Source organism: Thamnophis elegans, chromosome 12 (assembly GCF_009769535.1).
Source record: "Thamnophis elegans isolate rThaEle1 chromosome 12, rThaEle1.pri, whole genome shotgun sequence".
In the NCBI taxonomy this organism is placed as follows: Eukaryota; Metazoa; Chordata; class Lepidosauria; order Squamata; family Colubridae; genus Thamnophis; species Thamnophis elegans.
The window spans coordinates 2,267,150-2,288,546 of NC_045552.1; the positions used below are offsets into that span (position 1 = coordinate 2,267,150).

At 48.1% G+C, this 21,397-nt stretch overlaps 1 protein-coding gene across 1 annotated transcript; it reads left to right on the forward strand.

The window, feature by feature from the left end:
- Positions 1-1,064: 1,064 nt before the first annotated feature.
- ECH1 (enoyl-CoA hydratase 1) lies at positions 1,065-18,525 on the forward strand. Its single transcript, XM_032228224.1, has 10 exons — positions 1,065-1,202; positions 5,635-5,833; positions 7,308-7,396; positions 8,948-9,072; positions 9,156-9,204; positions 11,186-11,250; positions 13,012-13,082; positions 14,851-14,922; positions 16,371-16,521; positions 18,123-18,525. The coding sequence occupies exons 1-10, from the start codon at positions 1,157-1,159 to the stop codon at positions 18,225-18,227; spliced, it is 972 nt and encodes a 323-aa protein (XP_032084115.1). The 5' UTR covers positions 1,065-1,156; the 3' UTR covers positions 18,228-18,525.
- Positions 18,526-21,397: the final 2,872 nt, after the last annotated feature.

Genomic DNA, 21,397 nt, shown 5'->3' on the forward strand with positions numbered 1-21,397 from the left:
AGGTTCAGACACTACCCAGAACTTCACAGTTGAAATCCTGAGCTTCAGACCTTCTCTTCGATTGCAGTGGTTCCCAAACTTGGCAACTTTAAGACTTGTGGACTTCAACTCCCGGAATTCTCCAGCCAGCAGAGCTGGCTGGAGAATTCCAGGAGTTGAAGTCCACAAGTCTTAAAGTTGCCAAGTTTGGGAACCACTGGGCTAGGATTATGTCTATAAGTCCAGTTGCCTCCTGAAAAAAGCACCTTTTGAGACCACCCTGGCCTGGATGACAGAGAATCTCCACGGAATGTAAGGCCGAGCATCTTTGCTACCTTTATTTAAAAATAAAAACACCCTACACTGACTTCCTTCAAAACCAGCATTTAAAACATTTTGGGAATGGCAAAAAAAACTCCTGAACGTCTGAGAGCTGCCAATGCTTATGCCAAGGGGGAAGAGGGTAAAAATGCTTCCAAAGAGGAAGGATGTGGTCGTGTGTCTCTGGCTGCCGTTTTTGGACCTTTTTATCTAAACATTTTTGCATGAGTGGAAGTTTTGTCTAAAGCAGTGGTTCCCAAACTTGGCAACTTTAAGACTTGTGGACTTTAACTCCCAGAATTCTCCAGCCAGAAGAGCTAGATGGAGAATTCTGGGAGTTGAAGTCCACAAGTCTTAAAGTTGCCAAGTTTGGGAACCACTAGTCTAAAGGCCTTTTTTTACAAGGGAAGATTATTTTCCTCCATGGAGTTTCCAATTTTTTGGGTTAGATTTAAGCCATTTTTAGATCGAAAAATAATTTCCAGCCTTCTGAGATAAGGGAATTCTGGGAGTTGAAGGCCACCCATCTTAAAATCGCTGAGGTTCATGGGATAGGAGGCGGGGAGGGGGTGTGTCTCTGCGCCACTTGTTTTTTTTTTTTTTTTAAATGGGACTACAACTCCCAGCAGCCTCCCTGCCAGCCACGCTTGACAGAAGTCTGCGGACGCGGCTTTCCTACTTTCGGCCACGAGGGGGCGGCCGAGGAGGATCGGCTCCTTCCCTATCCGGCTACAGAGGCGGAGCGCGGAAGCGGCGCCTCCTTGCGGAGAGGAGAACGGAGCCCGTCTAGCCGCAGCCGCTCACTGGTGGCGCCCGTCCCTCTGCCCTCGCCTGCGGTAGGAGAGAGCCGAGAGCCATGGCGGTGGCGGCGTCGGGGGTCCTCGGGGGGCTGCTTCGGAGGCGTGAGTGGGCTTGTTCTCCCCGGTCCCTCCCCGCTCCTTTCCTGCGCTTTCAGACCCTTCTTCCCCCTGCCCCCTGGGGGGGGGTGTCCCATCACCCACTCCCCTGCTTCTCTTGCTGACCCCCCCCCAAACCCTCCCTGCCCCTCTCCCCCCTCCTCACCCCAACTCAGCCTCCCAAGGCCTTGGACCTCAGTGCCCATCATCCTCAGCCGGCCAGGGAGAAGCCAGCTTGCTCTGGAGGGGCCCCTGCACAGCTTGCCAGGGGTTTTGCAGCTTCTGGAAGTGGGGCAGTGGGCAGGGTGGGGGGGGTTCCTCCCTTACCTTCTCTGCAAGCCATGTTGGCTGGCTCCTTCTGCCCCCCCCCTCCCATACCCCCCCAAAATCCCCAGCAGGTGTCTTTGAGCCCCCCCCCTCCCAGGAATTCCCAGGAGAGGGTCCTCCTCTCTCCAGGTAGTCCTCGACTTACAACCATTCGTTTAGTGACCGTTTTCCAGCACCTGAAAAACAAAGGGATATCGCTCTTTTAAAGACGTCTGACCGTTGCGGCTTCCCCCCCCCCATGGTCAACCTTCAGACACTTGGCTCCTCTTTATGACGGTCGCAGTCACCCTGGGTCAGGCGATTCCCCTTCTGGCGACTTTCTGACGAGTCGAATGAGGCATCTGGATTCACTTCCAACTTCACCGTGTGACTGACTGAATCAGCAAATCAGTGATTTGCTTAACGATGGTGGTGAAAGGTTTCGCTTAACGACGGTGCCTCGGAAAACAGGGCGAAACTCCCTTTAACAAATGCCTCGCTTAGCAACGGAAGTGTTGGGCTCGGTTGGGGTCGTAGGTCGAGGACCAGCTGACCTTGCTGTTTGAACCCCTCTGAATTTGCAGCCTTTTTGGAGCTGATGCCCCCCCCACCCCCTTCTGCTCCTTCCTGCTTCCATTGCTGCCCCACCCTGCTCTTCTTCCCACCCCCATATATATATTTTTCTGCCTACGTGCAACCTGCAGCTTCTCTCCCTTGTGAGGAATCAGGCTGCTCTGTTTATCTCTTTTGCCTGTGGTGGAATTGCAACATGGAACAGGACAGGCAGGATGTTTTCCCAGGGAAAAAAAAGTGCATGGGCGCCTGCGAAGGGAGGGAGGCTGGGAATGCGAGTGGGTGGGCTTAAGAGCCATCAGGGTCTGCCCTTCCCTGGGATCTCCTCCTTCGCCAGAAACTCTTCTTATTCTGCAGGGAAAAAGCCCCTTCCCTCCTCCTCCTCCTCAGCGAGGTTTGCAATAGCAGTTAGACTTATATACCGCTTCATAGGGCTTTCAGCCCTCTCTAAGCGGTTTACAGAGTCAGCATATCGCCCCCCACAGTCTGGGTCCTCATTTCACCCACCTCGGAAGGATGGAAGGCTGAGTCAACCTTTGAGCCGGTGAGATTTGAACCGCCGAACTGCAGATAACAGTCAGCTGAAGTGGCCTGCAGTACTGCACCCTAACCACTGCGCCACCTCGGCTCTTCAGCCCAATCCCTTGTGCTGGAACTTTCCTGAAGAATTCTTTGGTTTCTAGATGTGGTCCCATCTCTCCTTTGGGGTGTCCCGGCCACAGCAGTGTGTCTTGAAGAGAACAGAAAGGTACAGCTAGTCCTCGACTTACAACAGTTCATTTAATGACCGTACAAAGTTACAACATCACAGACAGAAGAGACATGATTTAATAGCAATAGCAATAGCAATAGCAGTAGACTTATATACCGCTTCATAGGCCTTCAGGCCTCTCTAAGCGGTTTACAGAGAGTCAGCATATTGCCCCCGTTAATGACCGTTCAAAGTTACAACGTCACAGACAAGAGAGACTTAACGACTGTTTTTCCCACGGAAGACTGTTGCGGCATCCACACTCACACGATCCGAATTCAGATGCTTGGCAACTTTCTCGTATTTATGACAGTCGCAACGTCCCCGGGGGTCACTTTCTGACCAGCAAAATCAATGGAGGAATCCAGATTCATTAAACAACAATTGTGGGACTCATTTACCAACGGCAGGCATTCACCAAACAGCAGTGGCAAGAAAAGTTGCAAAACGGGGCAAAAAAATAAATAAATTCACTTCGCAACTGTTCCGCTTAGCAAAATTCGCTCAACGGTTTCGCTTGGCATAAATTTTGGGACTCAATTGTGGTCGTAACTCGAGGACTCCCTGTAGGTAGGTCCCTCGTGCTCCTGCGGGGAAGAATCTTAAGGCTTTAGGATTCTTGGAAATCTCCCAGGGAGTTTCTGTGGCTGAGCAGGGGGTGAGGGGGGGAAGAGGGGCTTAGATAGAATCAAGGCTTGGAGGCAGGGAAGTGGGGTCTTCATATGACCACGACATACCGTATTTTTCGGAGTATAAGATGCACCACGATTTTGAAGAGGTAATTTTTAAAAAAAGTTTTTTTTAACTCTGCAGGCCTCCCAAATCCTCTACACGCCTCATTTTTTGCAAAAAAAACCAAGGGGGGGGGGGATGCAGAAGCTTTGGGAGGCTTGTAGAGTGCTCCTGGGGGCTGGCGGAGGGGGTGTGGTGGGCAAAAACAGGCAAAACCAGCCCGGTTTTTTTGCCCATTTTTGCTCTCCTGATGCCCCAGGAGCACTTTGCAAGCCTCCCAAAGCTTCTGCACGTCCATTTTTGCAAAGGGGGCAGGATTTCGGAAGGCCAAAAATGCTGTATTCAGTGTATAAGACATAACCCATATTTTCACCCTCTTTTTTGGGGGGAAAAAGGTTATACTCCGAAAAATACGGTAAGTCAGACCTCCCGCATTTCAGGGTTTCAGCCCCACTGGATTCACCAGGGAGTTATTTTGTTGGTTTGCGATACCAGTAGAGAGCCCTGATTCTCACCTTTGGCAGGTAGAAGATGCCAAACCTGTAAATCGATGTTTCTCAACTTCAGCGATCTTCAAACTTGCCAAGGTTGAGAAACCGAGATTTAGAGGTTGCCTAAGTCTTAATTATTCCCAGGTGTTGAATAATCCAGCAGTAGAAAGGAAGTCAGGAGGCTCCCAGGGACGACAATATAAACGAAACATCCATCCATTTTAAGCTCAACCATCATCCTGACCCCGAGCCTGGGAGGAGAGCCAAGTCCTCAGGAAGGAGCTTCCCGAAGGACACGGGATTTTAAGCCCCTGGATCTCTGGGGCCAGCCCTTTCCAGAGGTCCCGCTAGATCAGGGGCCCTTTTCTGACTTGTGGACTTCAACTCCCAGGATTCCTGAGCCAGCCAGCAAGTTCTGTGTGTGTGCGAGTGTGTGTTTTTTTAAATCCATCAGCAAGCATGGCTGGCTCTGGAATTCTGGGAGTTGAAGTCCACAAGTTATGAAAGGGTTCCTCTACCCTGGGGTCTCCAACCTTGGCTACTTTACGACTTGTGGACTTCAACTCCCAGAATTCCTCAGGCCAGCTTTGCTCCTCATTCTCGCACTAGATTGGGGGGGGTCTCCAACCTTGGCAACTTTACGACTTCTGGACTTTAACTCCCAGTGTCAGATCCTCTCCATTAGATAATTAGGAAAGAAAGACCACGAGACTCCATGAGTAGAAATCAAGTGTACTTTTACTAATTATAAATGATTAAAGGCATAGCGAAGCGAAGTCTGAGTATTTAGGCGCGAAAGCGATGGATATATAGAATAGCCCATTCCCCACCCCTTGGCATCACAGTTACAGTCCAATCATAATTCTCTCAAGTGTCAGGTGTGAGATAACTTCAAAAGGCATCACGAAGATGGAATGTCGGTGCCGTTAGTCCTGGCGGGAATCTCCTACGCAGGCGTAGTCCGACAGGCAGCTGAACTCCAGAACCTTCCTCCAGCACAAAGAGTAACCCCTCCCAAATACCATGCCCTCCCTCCCCGTTTCATGGCAGTCGAAGCAACAGCAAAGCAGAGGCTGACACCCAGAATTCCTCAGCCAGCAAAGCCCACGAGTCATAAAGTTGCCAAGGTTGGAGACCCCCCCCCCAGTCTAGATGACACTGGTTTATTGGGCAGCCAAAACTCAACCTGACCCCACCGTTCTGCCTGCACGCATGGAGTTTGCACCTGAGTACAGGTGGATTCCTTCGAGGACCTTCCTTTCGGGACGAAGCTCGGCCCTCAGTTGCTTTTTTCACCGTCCATTCACCCACTGTCCATTCCCCCCCCGCCACTGCAGCCGAGGTGGTGCAGTGGTTAGGGTGCAGTACTGAAGGCCACTACAGCTGACTGTTATTTGCAGTTCGGCGGTTCAAATCTCACCGGCTCAGGGTTGACTCAGCCTTCCATCCTTCCGAGGTGGGTGAAATGAGGACCTGGATTGTTGTTGGGGGCGATATGCTGACTCTGTAAACCGCTTAGAGAGGGCTGAAAGCCCTATGAAGCGGTATATAAGTCTAACTGCTATTGCTATTGCTATCTTCCCAGATCTCTCCGTTCATCCTGCTTCCTGCCGCGGCTTCAGAATCATGGCCTCAAAGCCGCAGCAGCAGCAGCAGCAACAGCCGCCGCCTAATTCCTTGCCCGCCTACGAGACCTTGAAGTTGGAACGGGTCCGCGAGAAAGTGCTGCACGTAGAGATCAACCGGCCGGAGAAAAGGAACGCCATGAATGTCGCCTTTTGGAGGTAACGGGAAATCGGATTTCGTTGCGGCGCTGACAGGAGTTCTGGGACGGAGGGAGGCACGGCGGGAGAAGCCTCGGAGGCGTCTGGCCTGGCTTTTAACCCGCCATCCTTATCGTGCTCGGAGTAGCCAAACCGAAAATGAGGCACAGGTGGTCCTCGACTTACGACCGCAATGGAGCCCGGAATTTTATGTCGCTAAGCGAGAAATGGGTGACGTGAGGTTGATCCCATTTGATGACTTTGCTTGCCGCAGGGGTTCAGGGAATCCCCGCGGGTTGTTAAGTTAGTGACACGGTCATTAAGTGAATCCGGCTTACCCGTTGACTGTGCTTGTCAGAAGGTCGCAAAGATTGATCACATGACCCCGGGACGCTGCAACCGTCATAAATAGGAATCAGTCATATGAATCAGTCAAGCATCCGAATGTAAATCATGTGACCACGCGGGTGCTGCGATGGTCGTAAGTGTGAAAAATGCTCATAAGTCCCTTTTTTCAGTGCCGTTGTAACTTTGGTCACTAAATGAACTGTACTCAGTGAGGACTACCTGTGGTGGTACTTCTTTTTTTTTAATGAGGATTAATCGGGGAAGACTAAGGCACGATTGCTCTGCCCCATTGGTCCTGGGCCTTCAGTGTCCCAGATAAACGCCTTTGGTCACTACACTGTTTCAAGTCCAGGTAGTCCTCGATTTACAACAATTCACCTAGTGACCGTTCGAACTTACAGAGGCACTGAAAAAAGTGATTTATGGCTGTTTTTCACCCTTACGACCATGCATCATCATCCCCATGGTGATTGACATTTGGATGCTTCACCATTGGTTCATATTTATGACGGTTGCCGTGTCCCCGGCGTTACGTGATCTCCTTTTTGCGACCTTCAAAGTCAAAAGGGAGGCCAGATTCACTTAACAACAATGTCAGAGTTTTGGCAGCGTGACTATTATATGAGATAAGCCCAGGAGCACAATACAACACACAGCCTTTAGACAATTAATAGTGGTTTATATATACAGTACATATATACAGACATACATACGGTAGATAAATCCCTTACCACTCAGCTACGGACACAAGGAGAGAAACGAGATACACGACGAGAAAGAAACGCCCTCTAATGGCCACCTATATATATAGACGCCTCTTAAAAGGGAAATGACTTGTGTGGACCCCATCAGAGCCTTAAACTGGTGATACCTATATTGCTGAATCACCCTCATTGCATCAGCTTCCGGTTTACAGCTTATAACCTTACATCAGCTGGCAGCTATTAAATCCTCAGTAGCTGCCATTACTAATTTTACAAGTGTGGCAATTCGCTTCACAAAAGCCGTACGACGGGGCAAAACTCTCCTAACAGATTTCTCACTCGGCAACAGAAATGTTGCGGCCATAAGTCTGTATTTGTGAAAAATCTAAGCCAGCCCTCTACCTCCAAGGTTCTCAGTCCGACGTGCTCTCCTCTTGTCATAGAGAGATGGTGGAGTGCTTCAACAAGATTGCCCAGGATTCTGAATGCCATGCAGTGGTGATCTCGGGAGCTGGGAAAATGTTTACTTCAGGTAAGAAGGACGGAGGCGTTACATCCGAGCGAGCCCTCCTCCTTAGATCAGGAAAATCTAGCAAGGAGCTCCCTGGGGTAGACCTCTTGGGGTCTTTCTCTTGGAAAGGATTTCTGTCTGCAAGGAGAATGAATCCTTCCCTTCCCCACCATCCCGTCGGAGCTGAAGAAGCTTCTCGGATGAGAAGCGAAACATCTTCAGAAGAAAGAACAAGAAAGTCCAGTTGAAAATAAAAGCACCATTGGGGCAGCCATTGACCTGGAGGGCTGAGAATCCCCCTAGACCAGTGTTTCTCAACCTTGGCAACTTGAAGATGTCTGGACTTCAACTCCCAGAATTCCCCAGCCAGCATTCGCTGGCTGGGGAATTCTGGGAGTTGAAGTCCGGACATCTTCAAGTTGCCAAGGTTGAGAAACACTGCCCTAGCCGTTTCAGATCAAACTTTAAATGCTATCAGAATTCAATTTACACAATGACTCTTAAGTGATCCTTTAGCTCAGTTCTGCGTATTGGGAAGTTGCAGTTTATACTGCAAATCACATTTAGGGATTCTTTCCAAAGTTTAAAGAGAGAGGGTGGGGAAGGCAATCCCGAGTTTTAAGGAGAAATGTGAGTACTTTAATAAACACCTGCAAGATACAGTCACAATTTTGCTTGTGCTGCTGAGTGAGTCCAATAAGTAGCAAAATTGGATGCAAAATTTGGTCCCACCAGCTTTGGAGAAACTTCCAGGGTCCAATGATCTCCCAGATAGGTCCCAAAGTTTTGCAGCCTCGTTTTGGGGAGTTGAGGAATGCATTTAACAAATAACGCAGTCCGTGGGGGCTTAATTAGCTGAGGGCTGCCAGGTAAACATGGCTTAGAGTGTGAATAGGCAGGTGTTCAGTGATTGAGCTAGAAGTCTAGAGTGTTCTGACCGAGGCTTCCCAAGAGCATGAAGCAAACTCCTTGTCCCTTTTATTAATTGATTGTGAATTCTGCGCATTCACATCCAGCAAAGTCTTTCAAGGGAGGATTTACAGTCACAGACCTTATCTGGCTTGGGAGGATTTACAGTCACAGACCTTATCTGGCTTGGAGAGCTGCCAGGCCGATATCTGCAAAACTTGGCAAGGAGTCTTGGAGAGTCACGAACCAATGAAGAGAACTAATGGTCTCCTGCAAACGCCACTCCCCTTTTGCTCCTCTTTTATTTCCTCTGGGAGGGGCCATTCACCGTCCACCTGTGGCCTTACTCCCAAGTCGACCCCTGTTCTTAAGCTGTTCCCTTTGTCTAGTCACTCTGCGCATGGGCACACTGGGAACAGGCTCCAGCTGTTCTTCTGCCCCACTGATGTCCGACTCCGAAGGCAGCTGATAACTGTCAGACGGCCCTGGCCCCCTCTCTGCCTCCGACACAGAGCCCTCATCCGAGCCTTCCCCAGACTCCAGGACTGGCCCATCTTCCTCCCCAACCTCCCCACTGTCCGAATCTGCCGCTAGCTCCATTGGCCGCTGGTGAGCCACAACATAGAGCCACTCCTGTTGTTCTCCATCCCTGCCCCTCCACAGGCATCGACCTCATGGAGATGGGCAGCGTTTTTCTGATGGCAGAAGGTGACGACGTGGCTCGGAAGGCTTGGAACATCCACAAGCAGATCCGTGACTACCAAGAGTCCTTCACGGTCCTGGAGAAGGTGCCTGGGTTGAGGGGCTGGGGTTGGGCCGGTGTGCCAGAAAACCGCTTCCACCCGGACTTACTGTCCCCTCTGCTTTGCAGTGTCCCAAGCCCATCATTGCGGCCGTCCACGGGGCCTGCATCGGAGGAGGTGAGCCCCCTACCTCAGTCAGGGCGTGTCTGAACCTGGAACTTCAAGTCGCTTCAGTTCCTGGAATTGGGCTGCAGAGGTGGGCTGCGGGGTTCACCGACAAAACCGTGCCCGACTGAACCGCGTCGCTGACGTCATCAACAGGGCGACAACAGCGCGGAGACAGAAGCACGCTGTAAACCCTAAACCTAAAATTAACCCCTAAACCTAAACCTAACCCCCCTAAACCTAACCCTAAACCTAACCCTAAACCTAACCCTAACCCTAAACCTAACCCTTAACCTAACCCTAAACCTAACCCTAAACCTAAACCTTAACCTAACCCTAAACCTAATCCTAACCCTTAACCTAACCCTAAACCTAATCATAACCCTTAACCTAAACCTAACCCTTAACCTAACCCTAAACTTAACCCTTACCTTAAGTTGAATTGGCTTGCTTTCAAAGCACTATTTAAAGCGCCCTTCTTTCTCCGCGCTGGCTGTTGTCGCCCTCTTGATGACGTCAGCGACGCGGTTTAGTCGAGCGCGGTTTAGTCGAGCGCGGTTTTGACGGGTCACGGGGCTGCGGAATCGGCCAAACTCCAGATTCTGCACTGTTTGAATTCCAGGAGCTAAACAGTAGGATCTTGCTTTGCACAAGGGGTGCAGGTCTTAAACTGGTGCCATTAATTCAGTGTTTCTTAACCTTGCTCCTTTTTAAAACATGAATATGATTAATCAAGATGGCCAAGTGTCTGGATTTAAAATAAATTTAGGGAAAACAAAGATACTAGTTAAAAATATGAATACTAATCAAAGGGAAGAATTAGAAGTAATGACAGGATGTGAGATATTTAAAAAGGTTAAATATCTAGGAGTCTACATCTCAATCTCAAATGGGGAACTATATAAGTATGATTATGAGCCACTATGGCGTAGCATATAGAGAGAGATGAAAAATTGGGAAAAAATTACAATTATCCTTGTTGGGAAGAATATAAAGCCTCATCTTGTTATCTCTTTGCCAGGCCAACACTAAGAATGTTTGTGTGATTTTAGTGTCGGCCTTGCTGGAATTCTGCTCTCATTTAATCTATGAGTAAAATTGGAATTCTGGAAGGAGAAGGATGTTGGTTTTTTTCCTGGCTGACGCATCGGGGATGTGGGGTTTTAATAGGTGTTTTATTCTTCCTGCTCACGGAAGAAAGGAACGCTGCCTCTTAGATACCCCACTACCCAGGGGTGAAATTCAATTTTTTTTTGAAAAAATTGTGGGCGTGGCTTGGTGGGCGTGGCAGGGGAAGGATCCTGCAAAATTCCCATCCCCTCCCAATCAGCTGGGGCTTGGGAGGCAGAGAATAGATGGGGGCGGGGCCAGCCACGGGTGGCATTTGCCGGTTCTCCGAACTACTCAAAATTTCCGCTGCCGGTTCTCCAGAACCTGCTGAATTTCACCCCTGCCTCCTCCTTCGTCATGAGCCGAGGTGGCGCAGTGGTTAGAGTGCAGTACTGCAGGCCACTTCAGCTGACTGCTATCTGCAGTTCGGCGGTTCAAATCTCACCGGCTCAAGGTTGACTCAGTCTTCCATCCTTCCGAGGTGGGTGAAATGAGGACCCGTATTGTTGGGGGCGATATGCTGACTCTGTAAACCGCTTAGAGAGGGCTGGAAGCCCTATGAAGCGGTATATAAGTCTAACTGCTATTGCTATTGCTATGAACCTCGGCTTTTTAAAAGCAGTTTCCCAAAAAGGCGAATGCCCTGCAACTCGGGCCATTTTGATGCTGCAGCATTATGGGCTACTGAGTCTTCTTCCAAGCTGTCACCGCACTTGAGTCCCTGGGGGTAGGCAGAGGACAGGTGATGCGGGATCTTCCTGGAAGGTGGGCTGGGTGGGCCCTGAGCCTGGCCCCTCCTTCGCCTTGTGTTGCTGGGGGGGGGAGGGGAAGAAAGAGGGGATAGAAAAGTGGAAAACGAACTCTGGCTCTTGTTCCTTCCCAGGTGTGGATCTCATCTCGGCCTGCGATATTCGCTACTGCACACAAGACGCTTGGTTCCAGGTGAAGGTGGGTTTGCCCCAGGCACAGTTTAGAAACGTCTGGTTGATAAGCACCAATGACGCTAACAAGGCACAGATATACAGCCGGTCCTCAACTTGGGACGACAGCTGAGCCTAACATCTCTGTTCTTAAGTGAGACATTGGTTAAGCGAGTTGCGGCCCAGAGGTGGGTAGAGCCGAGGTGGCGCAGTGGGTAGAGTGCAGTACTGCAGCCACTTCAGCTGACTGCTAGTTCAGCAGTTCAGCGGTTCAAATCTCACCGGCTCAGGGTTGACTCAGCCTTCCATCCTTCCGAGGTGGGTGAAATGAGGACTCAGACTGTGGGGGGCGATATGCTGACTGTAAACCGCTTAGAGAGGGCCGAAAGCCCTATGAAGCGGTATATAAGTCTAACTGCTATTGCTATTGCTATTTGACGACCTTTCTTGCCTACGTTGTTAAGGGAGTCCCTGCGGTTGATAACTTAGTAAACCAGTCGTTAAGTGAATCTGGATTCCCCGTTGTCTTAGCTCGTTAGAAGGTCGTAAAAGGGGATCACGTGACTTTGGGGACACAACGACGGTCATAAGTATGAACCAGTTGCCAAGCGTCTGAATGTTGATCACATGATGGGGGGGGAATGAGGCCAAGTGTGAAAAATGTGTCATAACTCCCTTACTCCGTTGTAACTTCGAATCGTCCCGAAATGAGCGGTAACTCAAAAGACTGCTGGGTTTCCAAATTGCTTCCTACTGGTGCGCTGTTGTGCGCACACAATGCTTCTGCGCATTCAGAAGAATGCGCATGCGCAGAAGCGTCCGGGCAGGGAGGCAGAGCCTCCTGCCGCTGCTACTACCGGTTTGCCCAATCTGCTGGATTCCCTTCCTCGGTCTCTTGTCTTTTTCTTCTCGTACACACAAAGAACATACATGAATACACGTATGTTTATTCCAGGCCACAGGCTTACCAGATACGGGTTTATTCAGATGGGAAAAACAGCCGATTTCACCCTTTGGGCTGGCATTGCAAAGTGGCACCTGGGTATTATAAGGGCCGGGGTGGATGTCCACATCACCCTTGGGAGTAAATCAGCGGATGAATCACTGGTTCCACCACAAAACCGCGCTCGACGAAACCACGTAGCTGACGTCATCAACAGGGCGACAACAGTGCGGAGACAGAAGCACGCTGTAAACGCTAAACCTAAAATTAACCCCTAAACCTAAACCTAACCCTAAACCTAACCCTTAACCTAACCCTTAACCTAACCCTAAACCTAATCCTAACCCTTAATCTAACCCTAAACCTAACCCTAACCCTTAATAGCAATAGCAATAGCAGTAGACTTATATACCACTTCATAGGGCTTTCAGCCCTCTCTAAGCGGTTTACAGAGAGTCAGCATATTGCCCCCAACAATCCGGGTCCTCATTTTACCCACCTCGGAAGGATGGAAGGCTGAGTCAACCCTGAGCCGGTGAGATTTGAACCGCTGAACTGCTGATCTAGCAGTAGCCTGCAGTGCTGCATTTAACCACTGCGCCACCTTGGCTCTTAAACTAACCCTAAAGCTAACCCTAACCCTTAACCTAACCCTAAACCTAACCCTTACCTTAAGTTGAATCGGCTCGCTTTCAAAGCGCTATTTAAAGCGCCCTTCTTTCTCCGCGCTGGCTGTTGTCGCCCTGTCGATGAGGTCAGCGACGCGGTTTAATCGGGCGCGGCTTAAGTCGAGCGCGGTTTTGACGGGTCACGGAATCACCACCTCCTTGTGTCTCCTTTCTTCAGGAAGTGGATGTCGGGCTGGCAGCCGACGTTGGTACATTGCAGCGTTTGCCACGCATCATTGGAAATCGGAGGTGAGGCCTTCGCTTCCTGTCGGCTCGGCCGTCTTCCGGGTTTTGCAGGACAGGAAGTGTGTCTTCCCCTACTTTGGAAAGGGGCCGTTGGAATTTTTCTCTGGCCTAAAAGAGCCAGGCACATCGAGCCCATCATTTGCGCAGATGATCTGCATCTGAGATTTGGGGTATTTTGGAAGCCCCCTATGAACCGCCACCTCAGCACATCAAGGGAAGCCCGCTACGTGTGCTGGAAGTGGGGGTCAGAGGTCAATTCCCCAAATATAGTCTGGGGATGGGCAAACAATCGGGTCTCCGCGGTTCCTTCTGTCCAAACAAACCCTGCCTGCTTGTGACTCAGTTCTCCCTGGTTTAACATTTTTATTGAGTTATAAAATATTACAAGATATAAAAAATGCCAAAGTAAACAGGAAGAAGGTGGGGAGGAAGAGAGGGAAGAGAAGTGTAGAAGGATTAGGAAAAAAGAAAAAGAAGCATTCGCTATCCGACTCTGTTGCAGTAAAATAAGGCGTTAACATCAAATCGCAACTTTCTGCTTTTCCTTTTCCTATTTTGCAGATTTTTTCCCCTTTCTACAACACCTTACAGTCATTACATCAACTGTCATGTCATCATACCTGTACATGTATATAATATTTTGCTTCTATATTTACACACCTTTATACACAGTTCTATATATAGTTTTTTGGCTTAATTAATTTTATTCTTGTTTTGCAGCCATTTGTACCAATTGTTCCAAATTTCATAATATTCCGACTCTTCTTTATCTTTTAATTTCAGTGTTAATTTGTCCATCTCTGCACAATCCAAAGTTTTTTTTATACCTGTAGATGTATATAATATTTTGCTTCTATATTTACACACCTTTATACACAGTTCTATATATATTTACATATAGTTTTTTTGGCTTAATTAATTTTATTCTTGTTTTGCAGCCATTTGTACCAATTGTTCCAAATTTCATAATATTCCGACTCTTCTTTATCTTTTAATTTCAGTGTTAATTTGTCCATTTCTGCACAATCCAAAGTTTTTTTTAATCACTGATTCGTCCGAGGGGGTATTATTTTGTTTCCAGCATTGGGCAAATGCTATTCTAGCTGTAGTTAGCAGATGTGTTAATATGTACTTAATTTTCTTTGTATATTTCCCTTTGATTATTCCCAGTAGAAAGATTTTGGGTTTGTATTTTATCTGTTCCCCTGTAATTTCTTGCACCCATTTCCAAATTTTTGCCCAATATTTTTGTGTTTCCGGGCAGGTCCACCATATGTGATAATAAGTCCCTTGTCCTTTTTTACACTTCCAGCAGGTCGGCTTCATGTTTAGCCAATCTTGTTGGTGACAAATGCCAACGATAAAACATTTTGTATATATTTTCTTTAAGTGCTGCTGATCGTGTAACTTTTTGCTTTTTCATCATAATATGAACGAGCCATTTCTGTAAAGCTCTTAGCAATCGGTAAAACCCAAGATCAAAGTTCAGAAGTGGTTTCGAAAGCACGAGGTTCAGAAGTGGTTTCCGTGTGGAAACACAAGTATTTATGTTCTTCTCTTTAATCAAAGTGGCCGATTTTGCCATCCATCAACTTCTGCAACCATTCATCTACGTTAGGAATCGAAGTGTCTCTCCATTTTTGTGGATTCAGCAGTCTTGCTGCTGTCAACCTATATAGTTGACAAAGTTCTTTTTTTCCCCCTCCAGTTCTTTTTCCGTTAAGACGTGACCGAGGTCTCTTTTAACCCACTGTTGACCATCTCTTTCCAGCCTAGTGAACGAGCTGGCTTTCACTGCCAGGAAACTGATGGCTCCAGAAGCGGAGAGCTGTGGCCTTGTCAGGTGGGTTTGCCTTGAAGCCGAGTCTGGGGGCTGTGGATGTTTCTCAGTCTTGTAGTTCCCACTCGGAGAGCCCCCTTGTCAGAACCAGCTCCCTGATTTTCCCATCTCGTTGGGGCAGGAAACTGGGAAATATTTTCTCCAATAGAATAAAATTGAAACAGAAACAGAATAGCGGAGTTGGAAGGGGCCTTGGAGGTCTTCTAGTCCAACCCCCTTGCTTAGGCAGGAAACCCTACACCACTTCAGACAAATGGCTATCCAACGTCTTCTTAAAGACCTCCAGTGTTGGAGCAGCCAAAACTTCTGGAGGCAACTTCTGTTCCACTGATTAATTGTTCTCACTGGCAAGAAATTTCTCCTTAGTTAGCAATAGCAGTTAGACTTACATACCGCTTCATAGGGCTTTCAGCCCTCTCTAAGCGGTTTACAGAGTCAGCATATCGCCCCCACAGTCTGGGTCCTCATTTCACCCACCTCGGAAGGATGGAAGGCTGAGTCAACCTTGAGCCGGTGAGATTTGAACCGCCGAACTGCAGATAGCAGTCAGCTGAAGTGGCCTGCAGTGCTGCACTCTAACCACTCGCGCCACCTCCGCTCTTAGTTCTAGGTTGCTTCTCTCCTTGATTAGTTTCCAATTAGTTAGCCCCCATCTTTTTAAAAAAATGAAATCCTAAATATTATCTTGAGTCTTCCTTGCCCAGTTGCAAAAGATCCTCACCTCCTGCCACGATGTTTTCTAGATGTTTTCACAGAGGCGCCCCCAGAGCTGTGTGCTTTTCATTCTCCCACAATTGTCTGGCATTCCCCGTCTTTTCTGTAGAAGATTTCCTGGCTGTTTTTTGGTGCAGTGGTTAGGGTGCAGTACTGCAGGCCACTTCAGCTGACTGCTATCTGCAGTTCAGCAGTTCTAATCTCACCAGCTCTAGGTTGACTCAGCCTTCCATCCTTCCGAGGTGGGTAAAATGAGGACCCGGATTGTTGTTGGGGGCGATATGCCGACTCTGTAAACCGCTTAGAGAGGGCTGAAAGCCCTATGAAGCGGTATGTAAGTCTGACTGCTATTGCTATTCTCCCCATCCAGGAACTAAACAGGCTTAGCTTTCCAGACCAAGCAAAGTTGAGCGAACACCATCATCTTCTCAACAACTGCAAACAGGAGAAATATAATTAATTCCACCAGCTTTGCTGGCTGGGAAATTCTGGGAGTTGAAGTCCATCCCTCTTAAAAGTTGCCAAGTTTCAGAAACAATGAGCTGAAGTAGATTCTCGAGCGAGAGCGTAAATTTTTTTCTCCGACTTCCCTCGGACTGAGAAAGAAAAGGAGGATTGGCAGCCCTTCCCTGCCTGGGGGGCCTTTAAAGTTTATTTAGACTCTTCCCTCAAATCCAAGGCTTGGGCTGGAGGAAGCGTCCAAAAATCTCAGAAATCCCTCTGCCTTCCTTTCCCAGCCGGGTGTTCCGCGATCACGAGACGATGCTGCAGAGCGCCTTTGATTTGGCCACCGAAATTGCCAGCAAGAGCCCGGTCGCGGTGCAGGGGACAAAAATGAACTTGGTTTACTCCAGAGACCACTCGGTGCCCGATGGCTTGAAATACATGGTGAGTGGTGGGCGTCTTTATACGTGCAGCTGGTGGACTGTGTATCGGAACGTCTTGGGCATTTGGGAATAACAGAGTTGGAAGGGACCTCGGAGGTCTTCTAGTCCCTTCCTTCTCTGCTCTTCTATTCCATCCCATCCTATTCTGACCCACCTCGTTCCACACCAAAGCACACTCTGAGTCAGAGATAAATTACAGCATTTAATTAACAGACAGACAGGTCTTTGACAGCAACCCAGCACAGACAAGCTTGGGCAGCAATAAACACAGATAAGGCTTGGCAGCAATCCAGCCTGCCAAGCTCATACAAAGTTCTCCGACATTCGATTCTGTGTTGACTTCTGCAAAGAGGGCCGTGTGCACAAGTAGCCTTTTTATAGTCTGGAGCAGAGCCTAATGACCACCAGCTGAGCGCAATTACCTCCTGTAATTGTGTAATTATTCCTGACGCCTGGTAGCTCTTCGATGGCGTGCATCCAGGAACAACTCACTACTGGCTTCCGGCTCACTCTCCCTTGTCTCCTCCCCACTGGTCCAAGGCTCAGGCACCTCCTGGTGGCCAACCAGCCTCTGTGCACTCTGCTCGGAGTCGGAACCCTGTCCAGGGTCCTCCACATCTTCCAGAGCCGACTCATAGGGCCCCTCGCTGTCGGAGTCTGGTGGCAGCTCCAACGGCACCTGCTGGGCCACAATACTATTCCTATTCCTATTCCTGTCCTATCCTATTCCATCCTATTCCTATCCTATCCCTATCCTATTCCGTTCATTTCTATTCTATTTTCCCATTTTATTATTTCCTATTCTATTTCCTATTCTATTTTCTATTTTCTATTCTATTTCCTATTCTATTTCTATTCTATTTCCTATTCTATTTCCTATTTTTTCCTATTCTATTTCCTATTCTATTTCCCATTCTATTTCCTATTCTATTTCCTATTCTTTCTATTCTATTTCCTATTCTGTTTCCTATTCTATTTTCTATTCTATTTCCTATTCTATTTCCTATTCTTTCTATTCTATTTCCTATTCTATTTCCTATTCTATTTCTATTCTATTTCTATTCTATTTCCTATTCTATTTCCTATTTTTCCTATTCTATTTCCCATTCTATTTCCCATTCTATTTCCCATTCTATTTCCTATTCTTTCTATTCTATTTCCTATTCTGTTTCCTATTCTATTTTCTATTCTATTTTCTATTTTCTATTTCCTATTCTATTTCCTATTCTTTCTATTCTATTTCCTATTCTATTTCCTATTCTGTTTCCTATTCTATTTTCTATTCTATTTTCTATTCTATTTTCTATTTCCTATTCTATTTCCTATTCTATTTCCTATTCTATCCCATTCCATTCCATTCTGATCTTCTATGTTATTCTATTAGCTGATAACCTGGCATTGCCTGGGCATTTGTTTATAAGGGGAAAATGTCCGGACCAAACGTAATTTCTAATGTATGGATTTTCCCTGGCTTTGCGGAGTCAGGAAGAGGCTGTTTTCCCGGGTGAGGGGTGAACGCGTCCCTCACGCTTTTGAGATTCTGGGGCACGGAAGCGAAAGTCACTTCCTCTGACTCCTGCCTGCCTTCTGACTCCCCTTTAGGCCGCATGGAATATGGGCATGCTTCAAACGGAGGACATCATCAAATCCGCCCAAGCTGCGATGGAGAAGAAGACCCCCAAGGAGGTGGTCTTTTCGAAACTGTAGGTGGCAACCTGCCCCGAAGCAAGGGGAGATGAGGGGGGGGGGTCACACACAGTGGCTTTGCAGAGGCCAAGCAGGACAGCAACATGGAGTGCCTTTGAATCACCCACCGTCTACCTGTTCCCTTCTGGCTTACCTGCCGATTTCTTTTGGGGTGCTGCGAAGCGAGAACCCCCTCCCCTTTTTTTTAAATGGGGGGGAGTGTTTCCTCAAGCACGCAGGTTAGGAGCAGAAGAGCAGATGAATGTAGATGCCGAAAAAGCTGATTTTTAACAAAGATTAAATCCTGTTTTCGTTATGCGACGTGGTCTGTTTTGGTTTTTTATTTTGCAACAGTTATTTCATCCTATGACTAAAGCGATTCTAATTCGTGGCCATTTATCTGCTGCTGCTGCTGCTTTATTAGAGAGCAGGAGGGAAACATGGGGGTTTTGGGGCTTGGGGCTAACTTTAGGAATGGAGCCCAGACCTACGGGGGAGGGGGGCACAATTGTGATTGGGAGAACAGAGTAAATGCCTGTAGCTGCTCCGACCCTATGGAATGAACTACCCCCAGAGATCCGGACCCTGCCCACTCTCATGGCCTTCCGAAAGGCTATCAAAACCTGGCTATTCCGGCAGGCCCGGGGCTGTTGACCTCATGATTGAGGTCCAGCCCCGACCAGATTGGGTGCATGATGAGGTTTTTAATCTGTCTCCTTTGTTTTTAACTCTTTTGTTTTTTTAATGATTTGTTCTTTGCTGAAAGCCGCCCGGAGTCCTTTGGGATGGTTCCACCACAAAACCGCGTTCGACTAAAGCGCACTCGACGAAACCGCGTAGCTGACGTCATCACAGGGCGACAACAGCGCGGAGACAGAAGCACACTGTAAACGCTAAACCTAAAATTAACCCCTAAACCTAAACCTAACCCCCCTAAACCTAATCCTAAACCTAATCCTTAACCTAACCCTAAACCTAACCCTAAATCTAACCCTTAACCTAACGCTAAACCTAACCCTAAACCTAAACCTAACCCTAACCCTTAACCTAACCCTAAACCTAACCCTAAACCTAACCCTAAACCTAACCCTTACCTTAACTTGAATCGGCTTGCTTTCAAAGCGCTATTTAAAGCGCCCTTCTTTCTCCGTGCTCGCTGTTGTCGCCCTGTTGATGACGTCAGCGACGCGGTTTAATCGGGCGCGCTTTAGTCGAGCGCGGTTTTGTCGTGCCACGCTTCGGGATTGGGCGGCCTATAAATCTATTAAATACAATACAAATACAAATACAAGTGTTTAATGGTCCTGTAGTTCAATTGAAGAATAATCTGGGGGGCATTGGAGAAATTAAGCGCTTTGTAGCTGGGGTGGACACAGGCTCGCGATATCTTCTTCCATCTTGCCACCTCCTCCTCCTCCTGTCCTCTGGGCACAAAGGTGGGCCAGAGTCCAACTGGCAGGGCGTAGTTGCATCTTTTTATGGCTTCACTTCTCATCCTGCCCTCTCTCCCAATTCATCAAGCTGCCCAGCCCTCTGTCTCCCACATTACACTCCATAAAACTGTCCTCCTTGTTTAGTCAAGCGTATCCTTGACTCTTCTAAACCCTACAAAGTTGTTTGCTGACCTCTCCCTCCAGCGCCGCTCCCTGCCTCGGCCTCTGCAAACCACAGAAGCCACCCGTTCACCCTAACCCAGTTTTGAGTTTTTATGGGGCTGACTTAACAAACTGGATAGGGCTCAGAGGTTTGCAGGGCACAGCTGTCGGTGCCCACCAAATGGCCGTTGCTTGGTAAAAGTTCAGGAAGAAATGTCCCAAAGGTGCTTTCTTCAGGAGGCAAGTGGGCTTCCTTATTTTTTCTTCGAAGACATTTCCGCTTCTCATCCCAGAAGCTTCTTCAACCGGGACTGGATGGCGGGGAACGGAAGGATTTATGTTTCTTGCAAAGAGCTGGTCATTTGCATCCTTTTAGAGCAGTGTTTCTCAACCTTGTCAACTTGAAGATGTCTGGACTTCAAGTCCCAGAATTCCCCAGCCAGCATTCGCTGGCTGGGGAATTCTGGGACTTGAAGTCCAGACATCTTCAAGTTGCCAAGGTTGAGAAACACTGTTTTAGAGAGTCGTTGAGGCCACTTGGAGATTTATCTGTGTCCTCAAGGTCACCCGAACGGTGCTCCTGATTCCTGTAGTCTGTGATTTTTTCCCCTCTGGGAATCCCTTCCTGCTCCCACACCATTCCAAGGGTCTTCGTCCCAAATTGTATAGCTAAAAGTCTGTAGAGATTCCTCCAGGTCATGGTTGTGCGAAAGGTGCTTTATTCAGGAGGCAACAGGACTTTCTTATTTTTTCTTCGAAGACATTTTCGCTTCTCATCCCAGAAGCTTCTTCAACCGGGACTGGATGGCGGGGAACGGAAGGATTTATGCTTCTTGCAAAGAGCTGGTCATTTGCATCCTTTTAGAGCAGTGTTTCTCAACCTTGTCAACTTGAAGATGTCTGGACTTCAAGTCCCAGAATTCCCCAGCCAGCGAATGCTGGCTGGGGAATTCTGGGACTTGAAGTCCAGACATCTTCAAGTTGCCAAGGTTGAGAAACACTGTTTTAGAGAGTCGTTGAGGCCACTTGGAGATTTATCTGTGTCCTCAAGGTCACCCGAACGGTGCTCCTGATTCCTGTAGTCTGTGATTTTTTTCCCCTCTGGGAATCCCTTCCTGCTCCCACACCATTCCAAGGGTCTTCGTCCCAAATTGTATAGCTAAAAAGTCTGTAGAGATTCCTCCAGGTCATGGTTGTGCGAAAGGTGCTTTATTCAGGAGGCAACAGGACTTTCTTATTTTTTCTTCGAAGACATTTTCGCTTCTCATCCCAGAAGCTTCTTCAACCGGGACTGGATGGCGGGGAACGGAAGGATTTATGCTTCTTGCAAAGAGCTGGTCATTTGCATCCTTTTAGAGCAGTGTTTCTCAACCTTGTCAACTTGAAGATGTCTGGACTTCAAGTCCCAGAATTCCCCAGCCAGCGAATGCTGGCTGGGGAATTCTGGGACTTGAAGTCCAGACATCTTCAAGTTGCCAAGGTTGAGAAACACTGTTTTAGAGAGTCGTTGAGGCCACTTGGAGATTTATCTGTGTCCTCAAGGTCACCCGAACGGTGCTCCTGATTCCTGTAGTCTGTGATTTTTTCCCCTCTGGG

Excerpts from the sequence above, each read along its gene's own strand:
- ECH1 (XM_032228224.1), top strand. The coding sequence starts at position 1,157 with ATGGCGGTGGCGGCGTCGGGGGTCCTCGGGGGGCTGCTTCGGAGGC. Across the intron at positions 11,251-13,011 it reads ACGCTTGGTTCCAGGTGAAG|GAAGTGGATGTCGGGCTGGC; the intron begins GTGGGTTTGCCC and ends TCCTTTCTTCAG. Across the intron at positions 13,083-14,850 it reads CGCATCATTGGAAATCGGAG|CCTAGTGAACGAGCTGGCTT; the intron begins GTGAGGCCTTCG and ends ATCTCTTTCCAG.